The 27,514-nt window shown below is 39.1% G+C and overlaps 1 protein-coding gene across 3 annotated transcripts in view; it reads left to right on the forward strand.

Moving 5' to 3' along the window:
- The window catches only part of MXI1 (MAX interactor 1, dimerization protein), a 99,622-nt gene that overhangs the window by 14,735 nt on the left and 57,373 nt on the right, over window positions 1–27,514 (forward strand). For 2 of the 3 annotated variants that reach the window (XM_089898159.1, XM_022568802.3), the window contains exon 2: window positions 4,606–4,738. In XM_089898159.1, the coding sequence (XP_089754285.1) occupies window positions 4,606–4,738 (133 nt within the window). Of the gene's footprint in view, window positions 1–2,083; window positions 2,388–4,605; window positions 4,739–27,514 lie in introns of those variants that run through there. The other variant, XM_089898160.1, reaches the window with a different exon arrangement.

Below are 27,514 nucleotides of genomic sequence, written 5' to 3' on the forward strand. Positions count from 1 at the left end.
CTTTTTTCCTTGACTGCGTGTCACATGGTTTACCTCCCATTGTGTAGACTTTTATTTGTTATAAAGCTACCTCTTTTAAGTTCCTGGGGTAGCCCTTGGCAATTTGTGATCTGAAGTGGTAGAAACTTTCAACTTTATTAGAAACTTTCAACCTTATTTTTATTTCTACCCTCAACTTACAGATGTTCTGAGTGAACAGGTATTTTCTTTTAAATAATTCCATTCTTCCCCTATCCAACATGTCCCTTGTTGAATGCGGAGGGTGGTTGTTACCAACACCCAATGGGAAAGCCCAGATCTGAAGTGACCTAGCCAACAGCTGAAAAAGCACAGTTCCTGTTTCAAAGCTTTTACAAAAAAAAAAAAATCTCCTATGGCTTGTGAACATCTCTCATTTTGGGTCTCCCTGCATTTGATGGAACATCTATTTGGTTCTTAAATGTGGTACCAAGTGTAATATTTAATAAGGCTGGTAGAATTTTGCAGATTTTGACCTCATTGGAAATCTTGTTAACTTTGGAAAAAAAAAAAAGGAGGGAGAGCATATTAAAATGCAGCATTAAGCCCATGACATTTTTGAGAGTAACGTTTTCATTCTGAGATGGTTATTTTCTGCAGTAGCCACTGGAATGACCACAGGAAGTTCTCCCCTCACCAAGAGCTTCCTGTTATTCTGGATGTCCACCAGCAGGTTAAAATAATCAGGGTGGGGAAAAGTTATGGATGTTTACGCAATTCCCAGCTTGCTCCTAGAGCTTTCAACAGTTATGACCCTCTTGCCTTTCTTCGCCCTAGACCACAGCTTCTCATTCAGGGGTGATTTTCTGCCCCAAGAGACATTTGGCAATGTCTGGAGACATTTTTGGTAGTCACACCTGAGTTGGTGGTGTGCTACTGGCATCTAGTGGGTAGAGGCCAGGGATGCTGCTGAATATCCTACAATGCACAGGTCTCCAACCCCACCCCCAGTTAGGAATTATTCGCTCAAAATATCAATAATGCTGAGGTTGAGAAACTCTGGTCTAGACTTTGAGGACTTGGAAAGACGGTGGTGGTGAGGGAAGCCATTGGCAGTTTTTTAATGTGGTCCTGCTCTCTTTAGCCTCTGCTTTCAGTTCCTGCTCTGTGGAGGAGAGCGTGAGAGGAAATGATCATCATAGCTTCCATTTATTGAGTGACATGTACTAAGTGCTGGAATTATTTAATCTTCACAATTAGCCCTACTGACTACACACTCCTTGAGAGCAAGGTCCATCTCTGTTTATCTCATTACTGTACACATTATGTCTAGTACAGTGCCTGACACATGGCAGGCCCTCAATGCTTGGATAAATGGAGTAATTATATCTGATACAGATGTGAGGAAAATGAGGCCTTAAGAGTCCACACAACTAGTGTTAAGTAGCAGAGTCAGAATTTGAACTGAGCCTCATGTGACTCCAGCACCAAACCACTGAATTATATCCCTCACTTGCAGCACCAAAGAGGTTTTCTAGCTTCTAAAATCTCGAGGTTTTCTAGCCTTTTCCCCTCATGAGGGAGGGGAAAGGAGTTTTAAAAAATAAGATAAAAAAACCCCCAAAACACTACCTCTCTGTGAAAACTGAGGTGGAAGAAGGGCCTTATGGGAGCCCTCTCTGGCTCTGATAGGATCACCCTTGCTCCTGAACAGGGATTTTTGGCTTTTCAAGTGTTTATTCTGCACATGGGGCAACCAAGGCACACAAGTTACAGGAGACAGTAGTAGTAGATAGAAAACTGGAGCGTGGCACTGTGGATCAAGCATGCTTCAGCTCCTAGGCGCCCACCGGGAGTCATTGAGAAAAGGGCTCCCAGAGAGCAGACTCACAGTTCGCTCAAATCCTTCCCTCCGCGAAGCAAAGCCCAGAGAGCTTCTTAGTCTTTGCATCTAGGAGGTACAAGTCGAGCGGGACTACATCTCCCGGCGGCCACTGCGGAATTTGGCAAGGCGCAGGCGCACTGAAGCGGCGTGCGTACTACGACTCCCGGCGTGCAGTGGGCGGGGCGGGACTACATTTCCCAGGAGGCAGAGGAAGGGGCGGGAGGGGGCGGGCCGCGGCGCTGCTCCCGCCCCTCCCCCGTGCTCGCGCGGAGAGGTAAACAAACTCCGCGCCGGCTGTCTGCTGAGCCGCGGGGGCGGCGGGGCGGCTGGGAGCGCGCGGAGCCGCGGCGGGGCTGGCCCGCCCGCCGCCGCACATGTCCCGGGGCGGTGCCGGATTGTAGCCGCCTGAGGCGCCTCCTGTCGGCCGGGGAAGGGAGTGCGGAGAGGCCCCTGTCGCCGCCCGCGGTGCCCATGGAGCAGGTGCGGATGATCAACGTGCAGCGCCTGCTGGAGGCGGCCGAGTTTTTGGAGCGCCGCGACCGAGGTAACGGCTGGACGCCGCCGCCTCCTCCACCGCCTGATCCCGCGCACTCCAGCTCCGCTCAGGGAGTGCGGTGCGGCGGGTGAGGGGTGCGTGTGTGAGGAGGTTGAGTGTGTGAAGAAGGGGTGCGTGTGTGAGGCGGGGGGTGCGTGTGTGAGGAGGGGGTGCGTGTGTGACGGGGGTGCGTGTGTGAGGAGGGGGGTCCGTGTGTGAGGGGGGTGCGTGTGTGAGGAGGGGTGCGAGTGTAAGGAGGGGGGTGCGTGTGTGAGGGGGTGCGTGTGTGAGGGGGTGCGTGTGTGAGGAGGGGGTGCGTGTGAGGAGGGGTTGCGTGTGTGAAGGGGGTGCGTGTGTGAAGAGGGGGTTGCGTGTGTGAGGGGGTGCGTGTGTGAAGAGGGGGTTGTGTGTGTGAGGAGGGTGCGTGTGTGAGGAGGGGGCTGCGTGTGTGCGTGTGTGAGGAGGGGTGCGAGTGTAAGGAGGGGGTGCGTGTGTGAGGGGGTTGCGTGTGTGAGGGTGTGCGTGTGAGGAGGGGGTGCGTGTATGAGGGGGTGCGTGTGTGAGGAAGGGGCTGCGTGTGTGAGGGGGGTGCGTGTGTGAGGAGGGCGCTGCGTGTGTGAGGGGGCTGCGTGTGTGAGGGGACTGCGTGTGTGAGGGGGTGCGTGTGTGAGGAGGGGATTGCGTGTGTGAGGGGGTGCGTGTGTGAGGAGGGGCTGCGTGTGTGAGGGGGCTGCGTGTGTGAGGGGGTGCATGTGTGAGGAGGGGCTGCGTGTGTGGGAGGGGGCTGCGTGTGTGAGGGGGTGCATGTGTGAGGAGGGGGCTGTGTGAGGAGGGGGCTGCGTGTGTGAGGGGGTGCGTGTGTGAGGAGGGGGTGCGTGTGTGAGGGGGGTGCATGTGTGAGGAGGGGGTGCGTGTGTGTGGGGTGCGTGTGTGAGGAGGGGCTGCGTGTGTGAGGAGGGAGTTGTGTGTGTGAGGGGAGTGCGTGTGTGGGAGGGGGCTGCGTGTGTGAGGGGACTGCGTGTGTGAGGGGGTGCATGTGTGAGAGGGGGTGCGTGTGTGAGGGGGGTGCGTGTGTGAGGAGGGGCTGCGTGTGTGAGGGGGTGCGTGTGTGAGGAGGGGGTTGTGTGTGTGAGGGGGTGCGTGTGTGAGGAGGGGGCTGTGTGTGTGAGGGGACTGCGTGTGTGAGGGGGTGCATGTGTGAGGAGGGGTGCGTGTGTGGGGAGGGGTGAGTGTGTGAGGGGTGAGTGTGTGAGGAGGGAGTGCGTGTGTGTGGGTGTGCGTGTGAGAGAGGGTGGGCATGTGAGTGGAGAGGTGCATGAGGCAGCAGGTATGTGAGGGGAGGAGTACCGCTGGTGCCTGCCTGAGGGGGCACATGTGGGTGTGTGTATGTTAATGAAGGGGAGGAGACTGTCACCTGGGGGAAATGGAGAGAGGGGTCAGGCTGGACCTGGGAGCGCCCTGAGTGGAGGTGGACCAGAGGAGAGGGAAGGAGGGTGTTGAGAGTGGAGGTGATCTGAGGACCTGGGAGGAAAGAGGATGCAAAGAACTGGAGGAAAGGGCTGGGAGCAGTGCAGGTCGGGGTGGAGGAGACAAGGCTGAGAGCAAAGAAAGGGAATGCCTGCTGAAGAGCAGGGTGGAGGACAGACACTTGTAGCCAAGGGACCTCTTCGAATCTGAAGTGCGATGCGATGGAATCCCCTTAGGAATGGAGACTAAGGGAGATGTAAAGAGATTGGGGTATGAAGAGTACAGCCCCTGGAAATTGTGTTGAGAGAAAGTGTCCTCCTAAGACTAGGTGATTGAATTATTTGAAGTACACAAAAACGTGGGGCTTAGAGAGACACCTTCTAGAAGGGGGATAGTTAAAGGAAAAGGGATTTTGAGGCAAGTGAAATAATTTAGGTGAATGGTAATTGGTCTCAGAAATGACGGTGTTTGAGTCAAGAATTCTTGGAGAAGAGGATTTTGGAGAGGAAGGAGAAGTTCCTTGGTTTAGAGGAGGTGTTGGTACACCTTCCTGGGGTGAGTTGGGTCTGTATATGTCACAGGATTGATGACCAGGCAAGGACTGGGAATTTTATCTTCCAACCAGAAAGAGTGGAAAAAATTTATCTCTTTTTCTTCTCTTGTTTTCAGCAACCTGTTACTGCAAGGACTTGAGATCTGTAGATCCATGAATTTGGGTGTATTCCTCTTATCGTATCTTTTTTTCTTGCTGTTTCTTTAGAGTGTGAACATGGCTACGCCTCAGCGTTCCCCTCCATGCCGAGCCCCCGGCTGCAGCATTCAAAGCCCCCACGGAGGTTGAGCCGGGCACAGAAACACAGCAGCGGGAGCAGCAACACCAGCACTGCCAACAGGTAGCAAGCTGGGGAGGTTTAAAAAGGGCAGTTGGAGGGAGGGAGCACATACTCAGGCAGAAGTGCTGGCCCAACTGACCTCAGTTCTTTAATACCGAGTCTAGAGCAACACTGAACAGCCAAGTGGAAACAGCCTTTCCCACCATCCCTCGGGATTTGGCCCTTTTAAAATAATAAAGTCTCGGAATCATAACCTACCTTTGTGTAGAAGGGAAGAAATAGAATCTGGAAAGACAACCAAAGAAGTTCTTGCTGGGGATTATTAAGTGGAGATGTCTGTGACTGACAGCGATAGTAAGTTCAGAGACCTGGCAGCATGTGTCCATGCATGCAGCCCCATGCTAAATACAATCTTGGGCCAGCTTTAAACTTGGACGATCCAAAAATTTTTAAAAATCAGAAATAGCTCAGGCAGGATATAAAACAGAATCAAGGGTTTTGTCAAAGGAATAAAAATATTTAGGTAGAGTAGGAAGTTAGTGGGCACAGTCTATTTTTTTTTGTTTGTTTAAGGATGATAAGATTGAATTGGGAACTTTTAAAGCAAAAAAAAAAAAAAAGAAAAGAAAGAAGGTGCTTATTCTTCAATCAAAACAGAAACTTAGAAAATGCTTACTTGGCTGTACTCAGACATAGTTGACTTATAATTTTTTGAAAATTTTTGGTAGTGTCTGGCTGTCTCTTCAGTGTTTTTATTCTAGAGGGTCAGTGAATTCTAAAGATTCATCTCATATGAAGTTTTCAAAAGTCCAGTCTTAAAAGAAAGTCAAAATCAACAGATGCTTGCCTTTTCCATTGATAAAAGGAATTAAATGAGATCTTTTTTTCCAAAGTTTGGTCTAGAGAATGTAAGCATTCATTTTGGAGGGACACAGAACAATCTCTGGGTAACTAAGTTTGCCTGAAGACTTTGGAGAGCTCCAGACAGGAAATTGAGTAACACTTGGGGAGGTGGATTGGGGAGGGAGCAGGAGTAGGGGCTCTAACTCATTGATGCAGAAAACCTGAGGTTCCAATATATAACAGAGCTCAAAATGTTGGATCGCCCCGCTCTGGATTACTGAGGCACATCACTAGGATTCACTTTTCTTTCTTTGACTTATCTTTAAAGCTGTGTTTCCTTTACGGCTTCTTTTCTTCATTAAGACTATTCTGTGTATTTTAAACAATTTTAAAAATTATAACAATAATTAGCCTTAAGTGTAATATGCTGTATTTATGTTTATGTGTGGATCTAGAGGGTTTGTTGTGGTATGGTAGGTTTGGGATGAAAATACGTAGTATGATATGCAGCATTAAACAAAAAGCACACATAAATTTTCTTGCCCCTCACAGTTTCTCTGGTTAAGGTATCATCAATTAAAACCTGTATTCAGGAATTTATAAGTTTTCCAATCCATGTGTAGATTTAAAAAAAAATTTTTTTTTAACTTCGAGACATGGGAGAAATACCAGGTAGGAAACCAAACATGGATTCTGCCATGCTGCAAGTATTTATTGTTTCCTACTTTCTAGAAATCAAGTATATGATCTCATTACATTTTTTCTCTGTCCTTTACTGTCGTCATAGTAAGTTGAGGGATGAACTACATACTCACCAAGGTCCCACCTTCCCCTGAAGTTCTGTGACACTGATTTATTGACGGTTTTAGAGATCAGTTACTATATTGGTTATTCAGTACACCACCCCATCATTGCAAATGTGACATTTTTACTAACAACTCAAGGATTATAGAGGTATAAATAAGATGTGTATTTCTAGATTTTACCAGTTATGTTACAGGTCATTAATGTCTTTGTCATCTGTTGACTTATACTTTGCTTAGCTTGGGGTTTTGACTAAGTGATGTTTCTCTTTCATGCTAGTGTTCTTGTCAGGATTCTACTATTGTGTGTGGGACCACATTGCTAATTACTGTGTATTTTAGCACAGCATGTCAGAAAATTTGTAACACTACAAGTATGCCATTTTGTTCTTAGTACCCAAGGGAAAATAATTACATGTACATTGGACCACCTAAGACTAAGTAAAGTAATTTTTCATGGGAATATAAATAGTAAGAAAGAAAGAAGAAGAGAGAGAGAAAGAAAAAGAGATTTTAGGATATGTTATCTCAAGGTCCACCCATGTGTGGGATTTAGGGTGGGGCCTTTAGATGAGAACTAGTATGTTAAAGTGGAACACTAGAAATTATTTCTCCTTACCATTTAAGATTTCTGCTTCATGGAGTAGGGAACCAGGGATCAAATTCTAATACTGGGGTACTTGGGAGATAGTGTTGTTGTTTCATTTGTAAGGGAGCACTGTAGACTCCCTGTTAACTTTAAATCTATTACTGGATTTAATAAAGATTTTATTATACTGGTTGCATAAAGCAGAAAGAAAGAAAACTTGTAAAAATTTTCATTTATTAGTCATCTGAAACAAGGAAAGGAATAGAGTTGATGAGTATATGCGTCTTATTTTCCTGATCAAAAAGCTACCTATATGGAAGTTGCTGTTCTTATGCGTCTTTAACATTGATCTCTTGTATGTCATAAAGTGACATTTGTTCCCTGACATTGTAGCATCCTTAAGATATAATGTTGGTTGACTTTTTCCCCCCTAATATTCTCAGATATAATATGATATTCCTGATATAAAATGTTACTTTATAAATTTATGCTGAGAGTTGGCTCATAATATTATAAATTCCTATTCCTCCTTTCTCCCAAGCCTTGAAACCTTACTTTCATAGAAGTAAAAAGGAGAGAAAATGCGTGATGTAATGTGAGTTTAAAAGCATGTACCTTGAAAATCCCAGTAATTTTATCATTTGGAATCCTTTACCAATTAGGAGGTGGGATCTGTAATACATAATTATTTTTTAAATTCATGGTTGACTTTAGTCTTGGTTCATGGCCTTCTGGCACACTTCCAAAAACCACCCTTGCTAAGATGTTACTGCTATCAGAGAACTGGCTGCAATTGCTATCTGGCTTATTGAGTAGTATAAGATAAGTTCAAATTCCCAGCTTCTTTACTGTTTGGTCTCACAACTGAAAAATATTAAGATCTGTCATCTTTAAAACTCTACTGACACTACTCTACATGGCTTTAGTGTAACATTGATTTCCTCCTAAATATCTCTTGAACCTGCCTTTTCTCTTAGCTTCGTTGCTACGCTCCTAATCCAAGATACTATCACTCCTCACCTGGACAGCTGTCGCGACCTCCTAACTGGTATCCCTGCAACCACTCTTGTCCCAAATACAATTCTGATGAATTATATTGGCTAGCCTTCCTTCGATTGCTTCAATATATCATGTTTCCTCCTACCTCAGGGTCTTTGCACATACTCTGTTCTCTTCTGAGAATCATTTTTCTTCCCCATGTTATCTCTATCTCATTACTCTTACTTCAGCTCAATAATAACTTCTTCAGGGAAGCCTTTTCCGCATCTGCCAAACTAGAGCAGGTATTCACATACCTCATGGCATCCCTACTTTTCCTTCACTGTTTATCACAGTCTGTAGAAATACAGTTATCTGATTGATAAATTCATGTCTCATTTATTGGACTAAAAACTCCATGAAGGCAAGGATTGAATCTCTTCTGCTTGAAGATTTATCCCCAGTACCCGTCACAGTGCTCTGTACACAGTAGATGTTTTTGAAGAATGGAAGGTTTTCAAACTCCAAGTAGACTGTCCTAAATTGGAACTGAGTTTTTCTTTTGTGCCAAGTATTATATTAGACTCTGTAAGTAGAAATAATGGAAGAATGTGCAACTCCTGCTTTGGCAAACTCTGATTACTTTGTGTTCTGAAGGATATTAATGATAATACATCTGGAAAGGAAAACAATATATAGTATTTGAAGAATAAAAATCTTCAGATTGCCAGTTCTTTTAAACAAGTATGTTATAGTAGACTACAGAATGCTACAATTAATTTTAAAGACTACTATTGTCATCCTGTGTCATGAGAATTCAGTGATATCAGAACTCATATATGCAAAGAACCATAAGTCTGTCAAATATTGGCAGTAAATATTCGTATGAGCTTGTAACATGCATATAGTAATTGTATTATTTTAAGGTGATCTACAAAGTAGTAAGTACAGGCATACCTCATTTTCTTGCACTTCCCTCTATTGTGCGTCACAGACATTGTGTTTTTTACAATTGAAGGTTTGTGGCAACCCTGCATTGTCAAGTGATGGTAAGCATTTTTTAACAATAAAATGTTTTTGAATTGAGGTATGTACTTTTTTTTTTTTAGACATAATACTATTGCACATTTAATAGACTATAGTAGGGACTTCCCTGGTGGTCCAGTGGTAAAGAATCCGCCTTCCAATGCAGGGGACACGGGTTCGATCCCTGGTTGGGGAACTAAGATCCCACATGCCGTGGGGCAACTAAGCCCGCGTTCCACAACTACTGAGCTCACACGCTTCCACTAGAGAGCCTGCATGCTGCAAACTACAGAGCCCACGCACCCTGGAGCCCGAGCACCACAACTAGAGAGAGAGAAAAAAAAAAAAACAGCACGTCACAACTAGAGAGAAGCCTGCGTGCTGAAACGATAGATCTCGCATACCTCAACAAAGATCTGGTGTGCAGCAACTAAGACCCAATGCAGCCAAAAAAAAAAAAAAAAAGACTGTAGTATAATGTAAACATAACTTTTATGTGCACTGAGAAACCAAAAAATTTGTATGACTCACTTTATTGCAGTGGTCTGGAACCAAACCCATGATGTCTCCGAGGTATACCTATACCAATTTACGGTTGAATTTAAAGTTGATGAAAAATGTCTTACATTTTTCAGCTGCAGTATTTCAGTACTATGTGCTAAGATTGACGACATAAAAAACAAAACAAAACAACTTTCCTTTTGCTTGTAAGGCTTTAGTTTAACTTTTCTTAAACTACAGAATGATGAAATGTTTTAGTCTTATTTTAGAGGGAATGATGTTATATTTTCAGCTTTATATCCTTTTTGTCAGTCTTCTTCATGGATTATTAGGGTTTTTTTTATTTTGTTTTGCAGGAGCGGGGTGAATTCTTTTTCTAGTATAGTTGTAGAGGTTTTTTTTTCCCCCCTAGTGGAAGTAATTTGAGACATAGCTTCGGTTTTTATTCTTAAACATGTACTTATTTGTTCACAGAATAATAGAATGAAGCCTTATTTTTATTTTTGTGAAATTTCTTATTAGTCTGTATTTTTCAATTTTTCTATATTAAATAACTAGTTGCTGAGTCTTTGTCCAGTAGAGAACTCCCAAAGTTTCAGGACAAAAGTGGAAATTAGTAGCAGTTAAACTCTTAATGATATTAGTGTTGTTCTTCAAGTACTTTCCAAATGTTGAGTGATGTGATCTGATGTGTTCTGTGATATTCTGTCTTTCACTAAAACCAAGTTTAAATGAAAAATTCTCAAGAATTATTTATATACCTCAACAAACTCAGATTTTCCATTAAATGCTTCATTGAAGCATAAGTTTGCTGCTGTTGGATTTCTTAAGAATATATCCCCCTGTGGAAGTATCATTTGAAGGAGACTTGCATGATCATGGCTTGTAAGTTGGTAGGACAACTCCTTCTGTTCCTATTTGATGAGAGGCCTTTCGCCAGAATATTTATGTGATACTGTAATATAGGTCACAAATCATAGAAAGGGAATTCAGGATTTCATCTGGTACAGCTCTCTGCTTTATGAAGGTAAGATATTATCATATATTTTATGGTTAAAGCTCATGTGGCCTAGAGATGCTTAAAGGATTTTTGTCCAAGCCTTATAGCTATAAGTGATGGTTAAGTTTAATATCAGGCCAGATTTTAAGCAGTATATGCATAATTCTAACCAGGCAGGAATGTTAACCTGAAGAAAGCTTTCTCTTCTATTTTGTTCCTTACAAATTAAACAGCATTGCCTCCTTTTGGATATATTGTAGCATGATTCTTTGTCATTTCTTAAGTGAAGACAGTTTCCCCAATACTAATCTAATCAAAGAGGTTTTGTGGTGTGGTTTGACAAAATATGTATCCAGATCTCATTTCTGTTCAATAGTGCTAATGTAATTTAAGTATGCATATTTTTTTTAGATTGTTTTTATTTTCATTTTGGCTTCTGACATTTTAAAACACTGGCAGATTTTTCTTCCCTGTGTGTGTGTGTGTGTGTGTGTGTGTGTGTGTGTATACATATGTATACAATCTTCATTATCATCTAACACATGTTCTCAAGTAAACATATAAATACATTATTTCAAACTATGATGAGCTTAATAGAGAAAAATAGAGGATCCTGTGAAGGCCATAATAGAGGACCTGATCAAATTTGAAAGATGAAAGAAGGCATCTCAGGGTTGTGAACCTTTGCAATCCTGCTTTCACTTATCCTGAATATTTTTTCAAGTTCATACACGTCTGTTAAGTCATTTTTAATTACAGCATGATATTCTACTTCATGTGAGTACCAGAATTTGTTAAGCCAACCATCTGTTAATGACGTTTTTTAAATTATTTATTTATTTGGCTGCACTGGGTCTTAGTTGTGGCACACGGGCTCTTTCGTTGTGGTGGGTGCACTCTTTGTTGCGGCACACAGGCTTCTCTCTAGTTGTGGCCCGTGGGCTCCAGAGCGTGCAGGCTCAGTAGTTGTGGCACACAGGCTTGGTTGCCCTGTGGCATGTGGGATCTTAGTTCCCTGACTAGGGATCAAATCCCTGTTCCCTGCATTGGAGGGCAGATTCTTAACCACTGGACCATCAGGGAAGTCCCTGTTAATGACATTTAAAATGTTAATTTTACATTACTTTTTCATGCCATGCAGGGCTACTATGAACATCTTTGTACAAATACTTTTGTGCATTTGTACACTTAGATCCTTAGGATAAACATGAAGAATTAGAATTGTTGGATCAAAGGGTAGAATCCATCTTCAGTAACACCTTGCATTTAATTTGCTACTTGTGTGCAAAGCCCTTTAACATACATTATTATTTCTTTTGAATTTCAGAACATTTCTGTGAGGTGAAGTGGAATTTATTTATTTTTTTGATAAGGAAACTGGACTGGTATGCACAGTACAACTAGAAGACGAGAGAAATCCCTGCAATTTGTTTCTCTGGAATCAGCAAACAGTCCTTAGTAATAATCTACTTAAAAACTAAGACTTAGTGACTATAACCTGAAATTTATGTGTTTTACTGTTCTCCTTTTCTGCTCTGGGAAATGCCTGAAACGTGTGGTCTGCACGTGCTGTTTTAATGCCTTATCACCAGAGTTCTTTTTTACCCTTTGCAATTTGCTTCCTTATTTGCTAGCTATTGAAACTGCTCTCTTAAAATAATTTGTAATCAAATTTATTGAACTTACACTATATATATAGAACTATTGCTGTACATGCTTCCCTACCATAGAGGAGCTTGTGGTATATTTGGAAAGATAGTGTATATAGTAAAAATGATAAATAATACAAATCAGCAAGATGTTATAGACAGGGCCATTTTTATTTATGTTGGATAATGGTACAGAGAGTAAATAGCTTAAATTTATAGAAAAAGGTTATTATGGAAATGCTATAGATTCACAATATATACTTGTTCATTGATTAAATTTAATGTGCATTCAAGGAGACATAGGGATTCCACAACATAGTATTAGAGAGAAATTCCTTATGTTTTAAGTAATGAATTTCTTATAAGAGAAAATATTTGGTTTAGTAGATAATTTTGTTATTAATGTTACTGCATACATTTCAGGGGAAAGTGTTATGGATTTTATTTTTATTTAGTTTTATGACATTGGATAAAAGGGTTTCCATGTGGTATTTATTTCCTTGTCTTTGTTTATCATGGGAAATATTTTTGCTAGTCTTTTGAGAACACTATGTAAATACCATTTGTGGAGGCCACATGACAAGAGCTTTGAAGCCATTTGAAACAAGCATTTTTAAATTATAGAAGAATATAATTTTAGTCTTTAGTCAGTCATGTATTTTGATAAAGCAACTGATTTTCCTTTACTCTTATTTTTATTAATTAGACGGGGCAATTTAGGATTCTTTTTGAGGAACTATAAAGAACCTTTCCTCTCATGTAATAAAAGAGACTTGAGAGTAAAATGTGGTAAGTTTGCCTTGGTATTAGAAGTAAATTTTCAGGTTTTTAATTTCTATCACCATAATCCTGTGTGATAGTATATATCCTCTATAGGAACAACAGAACAAAAGTGATCTGTAGTCTCCACAAAAACTCTGGATAACGTATTGTCATTAATACTTAGTCTGTTGGATGGTTTTTTGCAGTCTTTGTTGGTAACAGTAAATGCACATGAGTTACAATTTAAAATTTAGATTTCCAGGCCTGGCTCTTAAGGTTTGGTGTACTTACTTTTATCATTTTAACATGTTACCCAATCAGTTGTCCTTTGGAAGGCAGGTTACATTCCTGGAAATAGCACTATTAGTCAAAAAGAAGTATTTGAATCTCATTTTTGTATAGAATCATTGTTTATTGCTGGGTGGGGGCAGGTTACCAAAAGCTCAGAGTCTAATATTTTAATGGAATTTATCACAAACACCATATTTAATCCACTGACTGTTTAAAGAAACAAAATGATTTATTTGTATAAAATTTAAACATGCTTATGTAGAAATTAGTTTAAAAGAATTACATGGTGGTTATCTAACATTGTAAGAATATAGTGCCATAGTGTATGGTATATAGTTGCAATTTTCTTAGTAAGTCCTGCGTTATTTTTTGCTATTTTTGTTATTTTTACTTTTTGCAAAAATTGGATGATGGAATGTGAGCCACATGAGGGAAGAGACTTTGACATTTTAGAGTACTTATATTCCCAGTGTAGGCACTCAATAAATCCTTACTAAGTAAATGAATGGCTGAATACTTTGAACATGATTATGTAGACCTGAAGGTACTTTTTTTTTTTTTTTAAAGAAGATGTTGGGGGTAGGAGTTTATTAATTAATTAATTAATTTTTGTTCTGTTGGGTCTTCGTTTCTGTGCGAGGGCTTCCTTTAGTTGTGGCAAGCGGGGGCCACTCTTCATCGTGGTGCGCAGGCCTCTCACTATCGCGGCCTCTCTTTTTGAGGAGCACAGGCTCCAGACGCACAGGCTCAGTAGTTGTGGCTCACGGGCCTAGTTGCTCCACGGCATGTGCAATCCTCCCAGACCAGGGCTCGAACCCGTGTCCCCTGCATTAGCAGGCAGATTCTCAACCACTGTGCCACCAGGGAAGCCCTGAAGGTACTTTTTAATGAAATGTTGGTATAGTTTTGAGAAGACTTTTAGAGAAACTTAGGCTTAATTGATTGTTTTCTACAAAACTGATCTAGGGATGTTTAATATCTTTATTCTCATCATCAGGTTATTTGTAGCAGGTAAACTCATTGGAGACAAAGTTGTTTTTGTTTTGTTTTGTTTTAACATTTGAAGTTAAGACCCATATTATCAGAAATAGCTGAGTAACATGTTTCTTTTATTCTTTTAACAAACATTTTAAATATCAGTAGGAATTTAATATTAATTTATTAAGTATCAGTATGTGCTTCATACTGTTGGCCACAAATGTGAAAAATCATTTTAGTGGTAAAGTGTAACAAGTGTGAGGCACTGTCCTGTAAGATGAAGGTCTCTTATTCTACAGGAGTCCACAGGAAGACTTGAACATGCATGGTCATGGCATTATTTGTAATCACCAAAAGCTGGAAGCAATTGAAATGTCCATCAGCTAGTGAATGGATAAACAAAATATAGTATATTGTACAATGGAATACTACCCAGCAATGAAAAAGAAAACATACTCATACATATGACAAAATGGATGAACCACAAAAAACTTATGTAAACAAAGTCAGATACATAAGAGTACATATTGCATAATTCCATTATATGAAATTTATATTTATAAGGCAAAACTATAGAGATAGAAAGCAGATGAGCGGTGGGTGAGGGGTCGGAGTGCAGATTGACTGAAAATGGACATGAGGGGACTTTTGGGGTGATAGAAGTGTTCTAAAAGTGGAATGTGGTAATGCTTACACAAATACGTAAATTTACAAAAGCTCATTGGATTGTACACTTAAAATGGGTGAATTTTATAGTATGTATCAATAAAACTTAAAAAAAGATTGCCTGTCTTATTTATTGCAGTAAGATAATGAACATATGACAAATGCTAAAACAATCTAAAGGTAGAATGAATGAATGAATATTAAGCAATGTTTCCTTTATTTTTTTCTTCCAGTTTTTTGAGATATAATTGACATACAGCGCTATATAAATTTAAGGTGTATAGCATAATGACTTACATACATCATGAAGTTATTATCACAATAAGTTTAGGGAACATCTATCATCTCATACAGATACAAAATAAAAGAAAAAGAAAAAATTTTTTCCTTGTGATGAGAATTCTTAGTATTTACTGTCTTAACAACTTTCATTGTTAATATATTAATCATGTTAATATATTAATATTAATCATGTTGTACATTACATCCCTGGTACTTATTTATCTGATAACTGGAAATTTAAACATTTTGACCGCTTTCATCCAATTACCCCTCCCATCACCCCCAGCCTCTGATAACCACAAATCTGATCTCTTTTTCTATGAGTTTGATTGTTTTTGAAGTATAACTGACCAACAACACTATGTTAGTTCCCAGTGTACAACATAGTGATTTGTTATTTCTATTCATTACAAGATGATCACCACAGCAATGATTCCTTTAAAACTTTAAATAAACCAATAAGGAGTAGGGAGTGTAGTCAGTTGGAAGAAGGCACCTCCACTCTCCTGCAGCAACCAGAACAAGGAAAATTCAGCTATCCTGCCAACCTCTCCTCCCTTACTCCCTTTGAGAATCACTTTTCTATGTGATATATTTCCCTTAGACAGGAGGATTCTTTGAAATAGATATATGTATAACATCTGTGTCTGCTTCTAGTACTATAGTGAGGAATGGAGTATAGTAACAATGAAAATTGGGATCTATGGGCTTTCTATTATGAGTAGTGCTATTAATTATGGTACCATTTGGGTTTTTTTTCCCCTTCAGCAAATATCTACTGAATGTTTATTTCATGCCTGACTCCTTCCTGAAATACTGAATTACAATTTGGAAGTCCAGTGATTCAGGAAATCACTGATATTTTTTCCATTTTTAAAGATTTTTAGAATGTTGCTCTGTAATAGAATCAAATAATGAAGCAGTCTAGGTAATTAGTGGTTTGTCTTTTCAAATGCCTTGTTTTAACTTTTGAAAATTTGTTTAAGAGCAGTCATTTTAATCTTGAAAATTCTCTGTAGTTCCCAATATTGCTTTTACCTAAGAAGTGATTATTTCACAAATATTGTATAACTTTAGTATGTATTTAGATGCGTCTTAATTTCTGGCACTAAGATAAAAGTTAGTTAATACTAAATGGCTTACAAATTAAAATAACATTCCTCTGCCTCATCTATCCCCATCCAATTTCTGCTTCCTAGAGGCTACCACTTGCAGTAATTTAACAGTTTCTTCTACTGTTTGCTTTCATATTTCTAAATTAGGAACTTACCCTGCTTGTTATCTGTTGACTTCCTGTTATGAAGATGAAGATTTGACTGTCTATACTCTTGACTGACAGCAGATTAATCATATGCCAGAAATGAAAAAAAAAATTTAAGTAGATGAAAGAACAGATATTCCCCAAAGCGCTTATGTTTTAAAATTATGCACTTTCTAGTAATTTGTATTATTAGTCTTCTAGAATAAGGATTTGATGTTTTAGTCTCATTCCTGAGTACTTTATGGTAGATTAGAGTATTGCCTCAATTGTAGGATGAGGTTTATAACTTAAAAAAAAAGTTTTGATGCAGTGTAATTTCTATACAATAAAATTCCTCAATTTTTAGTGTGTGAGTCAGTGACTAGACGTGTATACAGTCATGCAACCCCCAACACAATTATGATACAGAACTTCTTTTTATCTCAAAATATTATTACCTCATGCCTCTATAGGCAGTGTCTTATCTCCACCTTCTGATCTGTTTTGTCACTACAGTTTTGCCATTTCTGGAATTTCATATAAATGGAATCATGTATATACTATTCTGTGTCTCACTTCTTTCACTTAGCATAATGTTGTTTGAAATTCATTCATGTTGTCCTATGAATCAGTAGCTAAGTCCTTTATATTGCTGAGTCCATTGTATGAATATGCCACAGTTTGTTTATTCATTTACCAGTTGATAGACATTAGGTTGTGTGTAGTTTCTAGCTATTATAAGTAAAGATGCTACATACTTTTATGAACAGGTCTTTCTGTAGATATATGTTTTCATTTTTCTTACCTACGTAGGAGTAGAATTCTGGGTCACATAGTAAGTGTGTATATAACTTTATAAAGAAACTACGAAACCATTCTCCAAAGTGGCTGTACCATTTTACATCCTGACTAGCAGTGTAGGGTACTTCCAGTAGCTCCAGATCCTGGATAGCACTTGGTATTGTCAGTCTTTTAAATTTTAGCCATTCTAGTGGGTGTTTCGTAGTATCTCACTGTGTTTTATTTTGCATGTTCCTAGTGATTTTGAATATCTTATTGTGTGTTTGTTTGCCATTGATATATCTTCTTTGGTGTAGGGTCTGTGTCTTTTGCTTTTTATTTTATTTAGTTGTTTTCTTATTGAGTTGTAAGAGTTCTTTGTAAATTCTGGATACAAGTTCTTTGTTACATATGTGGTTTACAAATGTTTTCTCCTCAGTGGTTTGCCTTTGTCATCTTCTTAACAGTGTCTTTTGAAAAACAAAACTTTTAAATTTTGATGAAGTCCCGTTTACATGTTTATCTTTCATGGTTCATGCTTCTTTTTTTTTATTTTTTGAATTTTATTTATTTTTTTATACAGCAGGTTCTTATCAGTTATCCATTTTATACCTATTAGTGTATACCTGTCAATCTCAATCTCCCAATTCATCCCACCACCACCATTCCCCACGCCACTTTCCCCCCTTTGTGTGCATATATTTGTTCTCTACATCTGTGTCTCTATTTCTGCCCTGAAAACCGGTTCATCTGTACCATTTTTCTAGGTTCCACATATATGCATTAATATATGATATTTGTTTTTCTTCTTCTGACTTACTTCACTCTGTATGACAGTCTTAGATCCATCCATGTCTCTACAAATGACCCAATTTCGTTCCTTCTTATGGCTGAGTAATATTCCATTGTATATATATACCACATCTTCTTTATCCATTCATCTGTCAGTGGGCATTTAGGTTGCTTCCATGACCTGGCTATTGTAAATACTGCTGCAGTGAACATTGGGGTGCATGTGTCTTTTTGAATTATGGTTTTCTCTAAGTATATGCCCAGTATTGGGATTGCTGGGTCATATGGTAGTTATATTTTTAGTTTTTTAAGGAACCTTCATACTGTTCTCCATAGTGACTGTATCAATTTACATTCCCACCAACAGTGCAAGAGGGTTCCCTTTTCTCCACACCCTCTCCAGCATTTGTTGTTTGTAGATTTTCTGATGATGCCCATTGTAATTGGTGTGAGGTGATACCTCATTGTAGTTTTGACTTGCATTTCTCTAATGATTAGTGATGTTGAGCAGGTTTTCATGTGCTTCTTGGCCATCTGTATGTCTTCTTTGTAGAAATGTCTATTTAGGTCTTCTGCCTATTTTTGGATTGCGTTGTTTGTTTTTTTAATATTGAGCTGCATGAGCCATTTGTATATTTTGGAGATTAATCCTTGGTCCATTGATTCATTTGCAACTATTTTCTCCCATTCTGAGAGTTGTCTTTTCATCTTGTTTATAGTTTCCTTTGCTTTGCAAAAGCTTTTAAGTTTCACTAGGTCCAATTTGTTTATTTTTGTTTTTATTTCCATTACTCTAGGAGGTGGATCAAAAAAGATCTGGCTGTGATTTATGTCAAAGAGTGTTCTTCCTATGTTTTCCTCTAAGAGTTTTATAGTTTCCAGTCTTACATGTAGGTGTCTAATCCATTTTGACTTTATTTTTGTGTATGGTGTTAGAGAGTGTTCTAATTTCATTCTTTTACATGTAGCTGTCCAGTTTTCCCAGCACCACTTATTGAAGAGACTGCTTTTTCTCCACTGTATATCCTTGCCTCCTTTGTCATAGATTAGTTGACCATAGGTACGTGGGTTTATCTCTGGGCTTTCTATCCTGTTCCATTGATCTTTGTTTCTGTTTTTGTTCAAGTACCATATTGTCTTGATAACCGTAGCTTTGTAGTATAGTCTGAAGTCAGGGAATCTGATTCCTCCAGCTCCGTTTTTTTCCCTCAAGACTGCTTTGGCTATTCGGGGTCTTTTATGTCTCCATACAAATTTTAAGATTTTTTGTTCTAGTTCTGTAAAAAATGCCATTGGTAATTTCATAGGGATTGCATTGAATCTGTGGATTGCTTTGGGTAGTATAGTCATTTTCACAATATTGATTCTTCCAATCCAAGAACATGGTATATCTCTCCATCTGTTTGTATCATCTTTAATTTCTGTCATCAGTGTCTTAGCGTTTTCTGCATACAGGTCTTTTGTCTCCATAGGTAGGTTTATTCCTAGGTGGTTTTTTTTTCGGTACGCGGGCCTCTCAATGTTATGGCCTCTCCCGTTGTGGAGCACAGGCTCCGGATGCACAGGCTCAGTGGCCGTGGCTCACGGGCCTATCCGCTCTGTGGCATGTGGGATCTTCCCAGACCGGAGCATGAACCTGTGTCCCCTGCATCGTCAGGCAGACTCTCAACCACTGCGCCACCAGGGAAGCCCATATTTCTAGGTATTTTATTCTTTTTGTTGCAGTGGTAAATGGGAGTGTTTCCTTAATTTCTCTTTCAGATTTTTCATCATTAGTGTATAGGAATGCAAGAGATTTCTGTGCATTAATTTTGTATCCTGCAACTTTACCAAAGTCATTGATTAGCCCTAGTAGTTTTCTGGTGGCGTCTTTAGGATTCTCTATGTATAGCATTATGTCATCTGCAAACAGTGACAGCTTTACTTCTTTTCCAATTTGTATTCCTTTTATTTATTTTTCTTCTCTGATTGCCATGGCTAGGACTTCTAAAACTATGTTGAATAATAGTGGTGAGAGTGGACATCCTTGTCTTGTTCCTGATCTTAGAGGAATTGCTTTCAGTTTTTCACCATTGAGAATGATGTTTGCTGTGAGTTTGTCATATACGGCCTTTATTATGTTGAGGTGGGTTCCCTCTATGCCCACTTTCTGGAGAGTTTTTTTATCATGAATGGGTGTTGAATTTTGTCAAAAGCTTTTTCTGCATCTATTGAGATGATCATATGGTTTTTCTTCTTCATTTTGTTAATATGGTGTATCACATTGATTGATTGGCATATATTGAAGAATCCTTGCATCCCTGGGATAAATCCCCCTTGATCATGGTGTATGATCCTTTTAATGTGTTGTTGGATTCTGTTTGCTAGTATTTTGTTGAGGATTTTTCCATCCATATTCATCAGTGATATTGGTCTGTAATTTTCATTTTTTGTAGTATTTTTGTCTGGTTATGGTATCAGGGTGATGGTGGCCTCATAGAATGAGTTGGGAGTATTCCTTCCTCTGTAATTTTTTGGAAGAGTTTGAGAAGCATGGGCGTTAGCTCTTCTCTGAATGTTTGATAGAATTCACCTGTGAAGCTATCTGGTCCAGGACCTTGTTTGTTGGAAGATTTTTAATCACAGTTTCAATTTCATTACTTGTGATTGGTCTGTTCATATTTTCTGTTTCTTGCTGGTTCAGTCTTGGAAGGTTATACCTTCCTAAGAATTTGTCCATTTCTTCCAGGTTGTCCATTTTATTGGCATAGGGTTGCTTGTAGTAGTCTCTTAGGATGCTTTGTATTTTTGCGGTGTCTGGCAACTTCTCCTTTTTCATTTCTAATTTTATTGATTTGAGTCCTCTCCCTCCTTTTCTTGATGAGTCTGGCTAATGGTTTATCAATTTTGTTATCTTCTCAAAGAACCAGCTTTTAATTTTATTGATCTTTGCTATTGTTTTCTTTGTTTCTGTTTCATTTATTTCTGCTCTGATCTTTATGATTTCTTTCCTTCTACTAACTTTGGATTTTGTTTGTCCTTCTTTCTCTAGTTTCTTTAAGTGTAAGGTTAGATTGTTTATTTGAGATCTTTCTTGTTTCTTGACATGGGCTTGTATTGCTATAAACTTCCCTCTTAGAACTGCTTTTGCTGCATCCCATCGGTTTTGGATCATCGTGTTTTCATTGTTAATTTGTTTCTAGGTGTTGTTTGATTTCCTCTTTGATTTCTTCAGTGATCTCTTGGTTATTTAGTAATGTATTGTTTAACCTCCATGTATTTTTTGTGTGTTTTTTCCATTTTTTTCCCTGTAATTGATTTCTAATCTCATAGCATTATGGTCAGAAAAGATGCTTGATATGATTTCAGTTTTCATAAATTTACTGAGGCTTGATTTGTGACCCACGATGTGATCTATCCTGGAGAATGTTCCATGTGCACTTGAGAAGAAAGTGTTATCTGTTTTTGGATGGAATGTCCTATAAATATCAATTAAATCTGTCTGGTCTGTTGTATCATTTAAAGCTTGTGTTTCCTTAGTAATTTTCTGTTTGGATGATCTGTCCATTGGTGTAAAGGGAGGTGTTAAAGTCCCCCACTATTATTGTGTTACTGTCGATTTCCTCTTTTATAGCTGTTAGCAGTTGCCTTATGTACTGAGGTGCTCCTATGTTGGGAGCATATATATTTATAATTGTTATATCTTACTCTTGGATTGATCCCTTGATCATTATGTAGTGTCCTTCCTTGTCTCTTGTAACTTTCTTTATTTTAAAATCTATTTTATCTGATATGAGTACTGCTACACCAGCTTTCTTTTGATTTCCATTTGCATGGAATATCTTTTTCCATCCCCTCACTTTCAGTCTGTATGTGTCCCTAGGTCTGAAGTGGGTCTCTTGTAGACAGCATATATATGGGTCTTGTTTTTGTATCCATTCAGCAAGCCTGTGTCTTTTGGTTGGAGCATGTAATCCATTCACGTTGAAGGTAATTATCGATATGTATGTTCCTGTTACCATTTTATTAATTGTTTTGGGTTTATTTTTATAGGTCCTTTTCTTCTCTTGTGTGTCCCACTTAGAGAAGTTCCTTTAGCATTTGTTGTAAAGCTGATTTTGGTGGTGCTGAATTCTCTTAGCTTTTGCTTGTCTGTAAAGCTTTTGATTTCTCCATCAAATGTGAATGAGATCCTTGCAGGGTAGGGTAATCTTGGTTGTAGGTTCTTCCCTTTCATCACTTTAAGTATATCATGCCACTCCCTTCTGGCTCATAGAGTTTCTGCTGAGAAATCAGCTGTTAACCTTATGGGAGTTCCCTTGTATGTTATTTGTTGTTTTTCCCTTGCTTCTTTCAATAATTTTTCTTTGTCTTTAAATTTTTGCCAGTTTGATTACTGTGTGTCTCAGCGTGTTTCTCCTTGGGTTTATCCTGTATGGGACTCTCTGCACTTCCTGGACTTGGGTGGCTATTTCCTTTCCCATATTAGGGAAGTTTTTGACTATAATCTCTTCAAATATTTTCTCTGGTCCCTTCTCTCTCTCTTCTCCTTCTGGGACCCCGATAATGCAAATGTTGTTATGTTTCATGTTTGTCCCAGAGGTCTCTTAGGCTGTCTTCGTTTCTTTTCGTTCTTTTTTCTTTATTCTGTTCCACAGCAGTGAATTCCACCATTCTGTCTTCCAGGCCATTTATCCGTTCTTCTGCCTCAGTTATTCTGCTATTGATTCCTTCTAGTGTACTTTTCATTTCAGTTATTGTATTGTTCATCTCTGTTTGTTTGTTCTTTAACTCTTCTAGGACTTTGTTAAACATTTCTTGCATCTACTTGATCTTTGCCGCCATTCTTTTTCTGAGGTCCTGGATCATCTTCACTATCATTATTCTGAATTCTTTTTCTGGAAGGTTGCCTATCTCCACTTCATTTAGTTGTTTTTCAGGGGGTTTATCTTGTTCCTTCATCTGGTACCTAATCCTCTGCCTTTTCATCTTGTCTGTCTTTCTGTGAATGTGGTTTTTGTTCCACAGGCTGCAGGATTGTAGTTTTTCTTGCTTCTGCCGTCTGCCCTGTGGTGGATGAGGCTATCTAAGAGGCTTGAGCAAGTTTCCTGATGGGAGGGACTGGTGGTGGGTAGAGCTGGCTGTTGGTCTGGTGGGCAGAGCTCAATAAAACTTTAATCCACTTTTCTGCTGATGGGTGGCGCTGGGTTCCCTTCCTGTTGGTTGTTTGGCTTGAGGCTACCCAACATTGAAGCCTACCAGGCACTTTGGTGGGGCTAATGGTGAACTCTGGGAGAGCTCCAGGAGTACTTCCCAGAACTTCTGCTGCCAGTGTCCTTGTCCTCATGGTGAGACACAGACACCCCGTGCCTCTATAGGAGACCCTCCAACACTAGCAGGTAGGTCTGGTTCAGTCTCCTACAGGGTCACTGCTCCTTCCCCTGGGTCCTGATGCACACACTACTTTGTGTGTGCCCTCCAAGAGTGGAGTCTGTGTTTCACCCAGTCCTGTCAAAGTCCTGCAATCAAATCCCGCTAGCCTTCAAAGTCTGATTCTCTAGGAATTCCTGCTCCCGTTGCCGGACCCCCAGGCTGGGAAGCCTGACATGGGGCCCAGAACCTTCACTCCAGTGGGTGGCCTTCTGTGGTATAAGTGTTCTCCAGTTTGTGAGTCACCCACCCAGCAGTTATGGGATTTGATTTTATTGTGATTGTGCCCCTCCTACCATCTCATTGTGGCTTCTCCTTTGTCTTTGGATGTGAGGTATCTTTTTTGGTGAGTTCCAGTGTTGTCCTGTTGATGACTGTTCAGCAGTTACTTGTGATTCCGGTGCTCTCGCAAGAGAGAGTAAGCGCACGTCCTTCTACTCCACCATCTTGAACCAATCTCTCTGGTTCATGCTTCTTACGTCCTAAGAAATATTTGCAAAATCCAAGATCACAAAATTTTCTCTTAAGTTTTCTATAGGTAATCCATTTAGATCTGAGATTCATTTAGAGCTAATTTTTTTAGAAGGTGTGAGGTAACAGTTGAAGTTCACTTTTTGGCAAATGGACCTCCAGTTGTTTCACTATCATTTATTGAAAGACATTTCTACATTGAATTGCCTTGGGATCTTTGTAAAAAATGAAAGGACCATGTATGTGTGAATCTATTTGTGGACTCTATTCTTTTCCATTGATCTAAATATTTATCTTTACTAAAATACCACACTGTCTTAATTACTGCAGTTTTTCTAGTACGTCATGAACTTAGGTAGCGTAAGCCTTCCAAATTGGTTTATCTTTTTCAAAAGTTCCTTTGAGTATTCTAGGTCTTTTTCATTTTCACATATATTATTGAAGCTGCTTGTCACTTTCTACAACAAAGCCTACTAGAGTTTTGATTGGGATTGCATTGAATCTGTAGATTAATTTCGGGGAGACTTGACACATCTGAACAACATTTAATCTTTTGATGCATTAACATGGTATATCTCCCCATTCATTCAATTATTTAGATGTTTTTAAAATTCAGCAGTATTTTGTAGTTTTTCAGAGTGTGGGTAATGCACATACTTCATTAAATTAGTTAATATTTGTTAAAGTAGTTAATATTCTTTGATGCTATTGTAAATAAAAATTGAATTTGGTATATTGACCTTGTAAACCTACTTTGCTAAACTCACTTATTAGTTCTAGTAATTTGTATATTAGGATTTTCTAAATAGACACTAAATGATGTTTACGTTAAAGATATTTTTACTTTTTCCTTGCCTTTCTGTATGATATTTATTTTTCTTGCCTTGTTTCATTGGCTAGGACCTCTAGCACAGTGGCTGAATAGAAGCTGATGAGAGTGAACATCCTTGCCTTGCTTCTGATATTGGGAAAACATATTCTTTCACCATTGATGTGACAACTATAGATTTTTTTGTAGATGCCTTTTAACAAGTTGAGGAAATTCCTTTATTTCCTAATTTGCTGAAAGTTTTTATCATGAATGAATGCATGAATTTTGTCAAATGCTTTTTCTACATCTATTGAGATTATACTGTGGTTTTTCTTTTTTATTCTGTTAATATGGTTAATCACACTGATTTCATTTTTTTGAACCTTAAACTAATCTTGCATTCCTGGAATAAACCCTACTTGGTCATGGTGTATTTTACAATACTCACGCTAACATCTCTAGTTAGTACAGACTCCACAAGTTTAAGGGTGCAGTCCCCAACATGACTGCCCTCACTACAGTTGCCAGGTGCAAGTTTAAGAGTCCCCAGGCCACCCACGTTTATGACCAACTGACTACAAATTTAGGTGTTCCCACAATCCCCTCAGGTTCAATAGTTCACTAGAACTACTCATGAAACTCAGGAAAGTGCTATACTTACGATTACAGGTTTTATTATAAATAATACAAATCATGACCAGCCAAATGAAGAGATGCATAGGGTGAGGTCCTGGAGAATCCTGGGCATGGAGCTTCTGTGTCCTCTCTGTGTACTATCAGGATACATTACCCTGCTGGCAGATTGATGTGTTCACCAACCAGGAAGCTCACCTGAACCTTGGATTCTAGAGTTTTTATTTCCATATCATTATGTAGTCACAGTTGATTGAATCATTCACCATGTGATTGAACTCTCTAGTGACCCTCCCCTCCCCAGAGGTTGGCTGGTATCAGTTGCTCAAAGCCTGAATCCTCTAATTACATGGCTGGTCTTTCTGGCATGACCAGTCCAATTTAAGTCATCTCCCTAGCATAAACTCAAGAGTGGTCCAAGAGCCCACCATGAATAACAGAGACACTCCTATAACTGAGGAAATTCCAAGGTGTCCGAAGCTCTGTCCCAGGAAATTGGGACAAAGACCAGACAAGTTTTTTATTGTAAAACTGATAGTTTCTATAAATTTGCTAATATTTTCTCAAGAATTTTTGTGTCTGTGTTCTTGAGGGAATAGTAGTCTGTGGTTTTGTTTTGTTTTGTTTTTCAATGTAAGTTCTTTGTCAGGTTTTGGTATCAGGGTAATACTGGCCTCAAAATGAATTGGGAAATATTTCCATTTCCTTTATATTTTGAAATATGTTCTGTAGAATTAGTATTATTTATTCCCTAAATGCTTGGTAAAATTTGCCAATGAATACTTCTGGGCCTGGAGTTTTTTTGTGGGCAGGTTGTTTTTTGTTGTTGTTGTTCTCGCTAATTTTTTCCTTGCTCTTATGGCACCATGACTTTTTTTTTTAACATCTTTATTGGAGTATAATTGCTTTACAATGGTGTGTTAGTTTCTGCTTTATAACAAAGTGAATCAGTTATACATATACACATGTTCCCATATCTCTTCCCTCCTGCATCTCCCTCCCACCCTTCCTATCCCACCCCTCTAGGCAGTCACACACCACCTAGCTGATCTTGTGCTACGCGGCTGCTTCCCACTAGCTATCCACTTTACTCTTGGTAGTGTATATATGTCCATGCCACTCTCTCACCTCGTCATAGCCTCCCCCTCCCCCTCCCCATATCCTCAAGTCCATGCTCTAGTAGGTCTGTGTCTTTATTTCTGTCTTACCCCTAGGTTCTTCATGACCTTTTTTTTTTTTCCCTTAGATTCCATATATATGTGTTAGCATACGGTATTTGTTTTTCTCCTTCTGACTTACTTCACTCTATATGACAGACTCTAGGTCCATCCACCTCACCACAAATAACTCAATTTCGTTTCTTTTTATGGCTGAGTAATATTCCATTGTATATATGTGCCACATCTTCTTTATCCATTCATCTGTTGATGGACACTTAGGTTACTTCCATGTCCTGGCTATTGTAAATAGAGCTGCAATGAACATTTTGGTACATGACTCTTTTTGAATTATGGTTTTCTCAGGATATATGCCCAGTAGTGGGATTGCTGGATCGTATGGTAGTTCTATTTGTAGTTTTTTAAGGAACCTCCATGCTGTTCTCCATAGTGGCTGTATCAATTTACATTCCCACCAACAGTGCAAGAGTGTTCCTTTTTCTCCACACCCTCTCCAGCATTTATTGTTTCTAGATTTTTTGATGATTGCCATTCTGACCGGTGTGAGATGATATCTCATTGTAGTTTTGATTTGCATTTCTCTAATGATTAATGATGTTGAGCATTCTTTCATGTGTTTGTTGGCAATCTGTATATCTTCTTTGGAGAAATGTCTATTTAGGTCTTCTGTTTGTGGGCAGGTTTTCTGATTATGAATGCAATTTCTGTAATAGATGCAAGGCTGACACTAACTCTCTATTTCTTCTTGAGTTAGTTTTGATAATTTGTATCTTTCAAGAAATTTGTCCATTTCATCTACATGTTGAATTTATTGGCATAAAGCTGTTCATAATATTCTCTTATCATCCTTTTAATGTGTGTAGTATCTGTAGTGATGTGCTCTCTTTTGTCCCTGATATTAGTTATTTTTTTTGTGTTGGTAATTTTTGCCTTTTTTCTGCATCAGTTTTAGAAAAGTTTATCCATTTTACTGGGTTTTTTTTTTAAGTCAACTTTTGGTTTTATTGATACTCTCTGTTGTTTCCTGTCTTCTATTTTGTTTATTCCTGTTCTTGGCTTTATTATTTATTCCTCTACTTCAGAGTTTCTCAACCCCAGCACTATTGACATTTTGGGCCAGATAATTCTGTTTTGAGCATCATTGGATGTTTCGC

The sequence above is a fragment of the Delphinapterus leucas genome, chromosome 16 (genome assembly GCF_059928025.1).
Source record: "Delphinapterus leucas isolate spDelLeu-1000000601 "Yukka" chromosome 16, BTC_Dleu_Yukka2, whole genome shotgun sequence".
Taxonomy (NCBI): domain Eukaryota; kingdom Metazoa; phylum Chordata; class Mammalia; order Artiodactyla; family Monodontidae; genus Delphinapterus; species Delphinapterus leucas.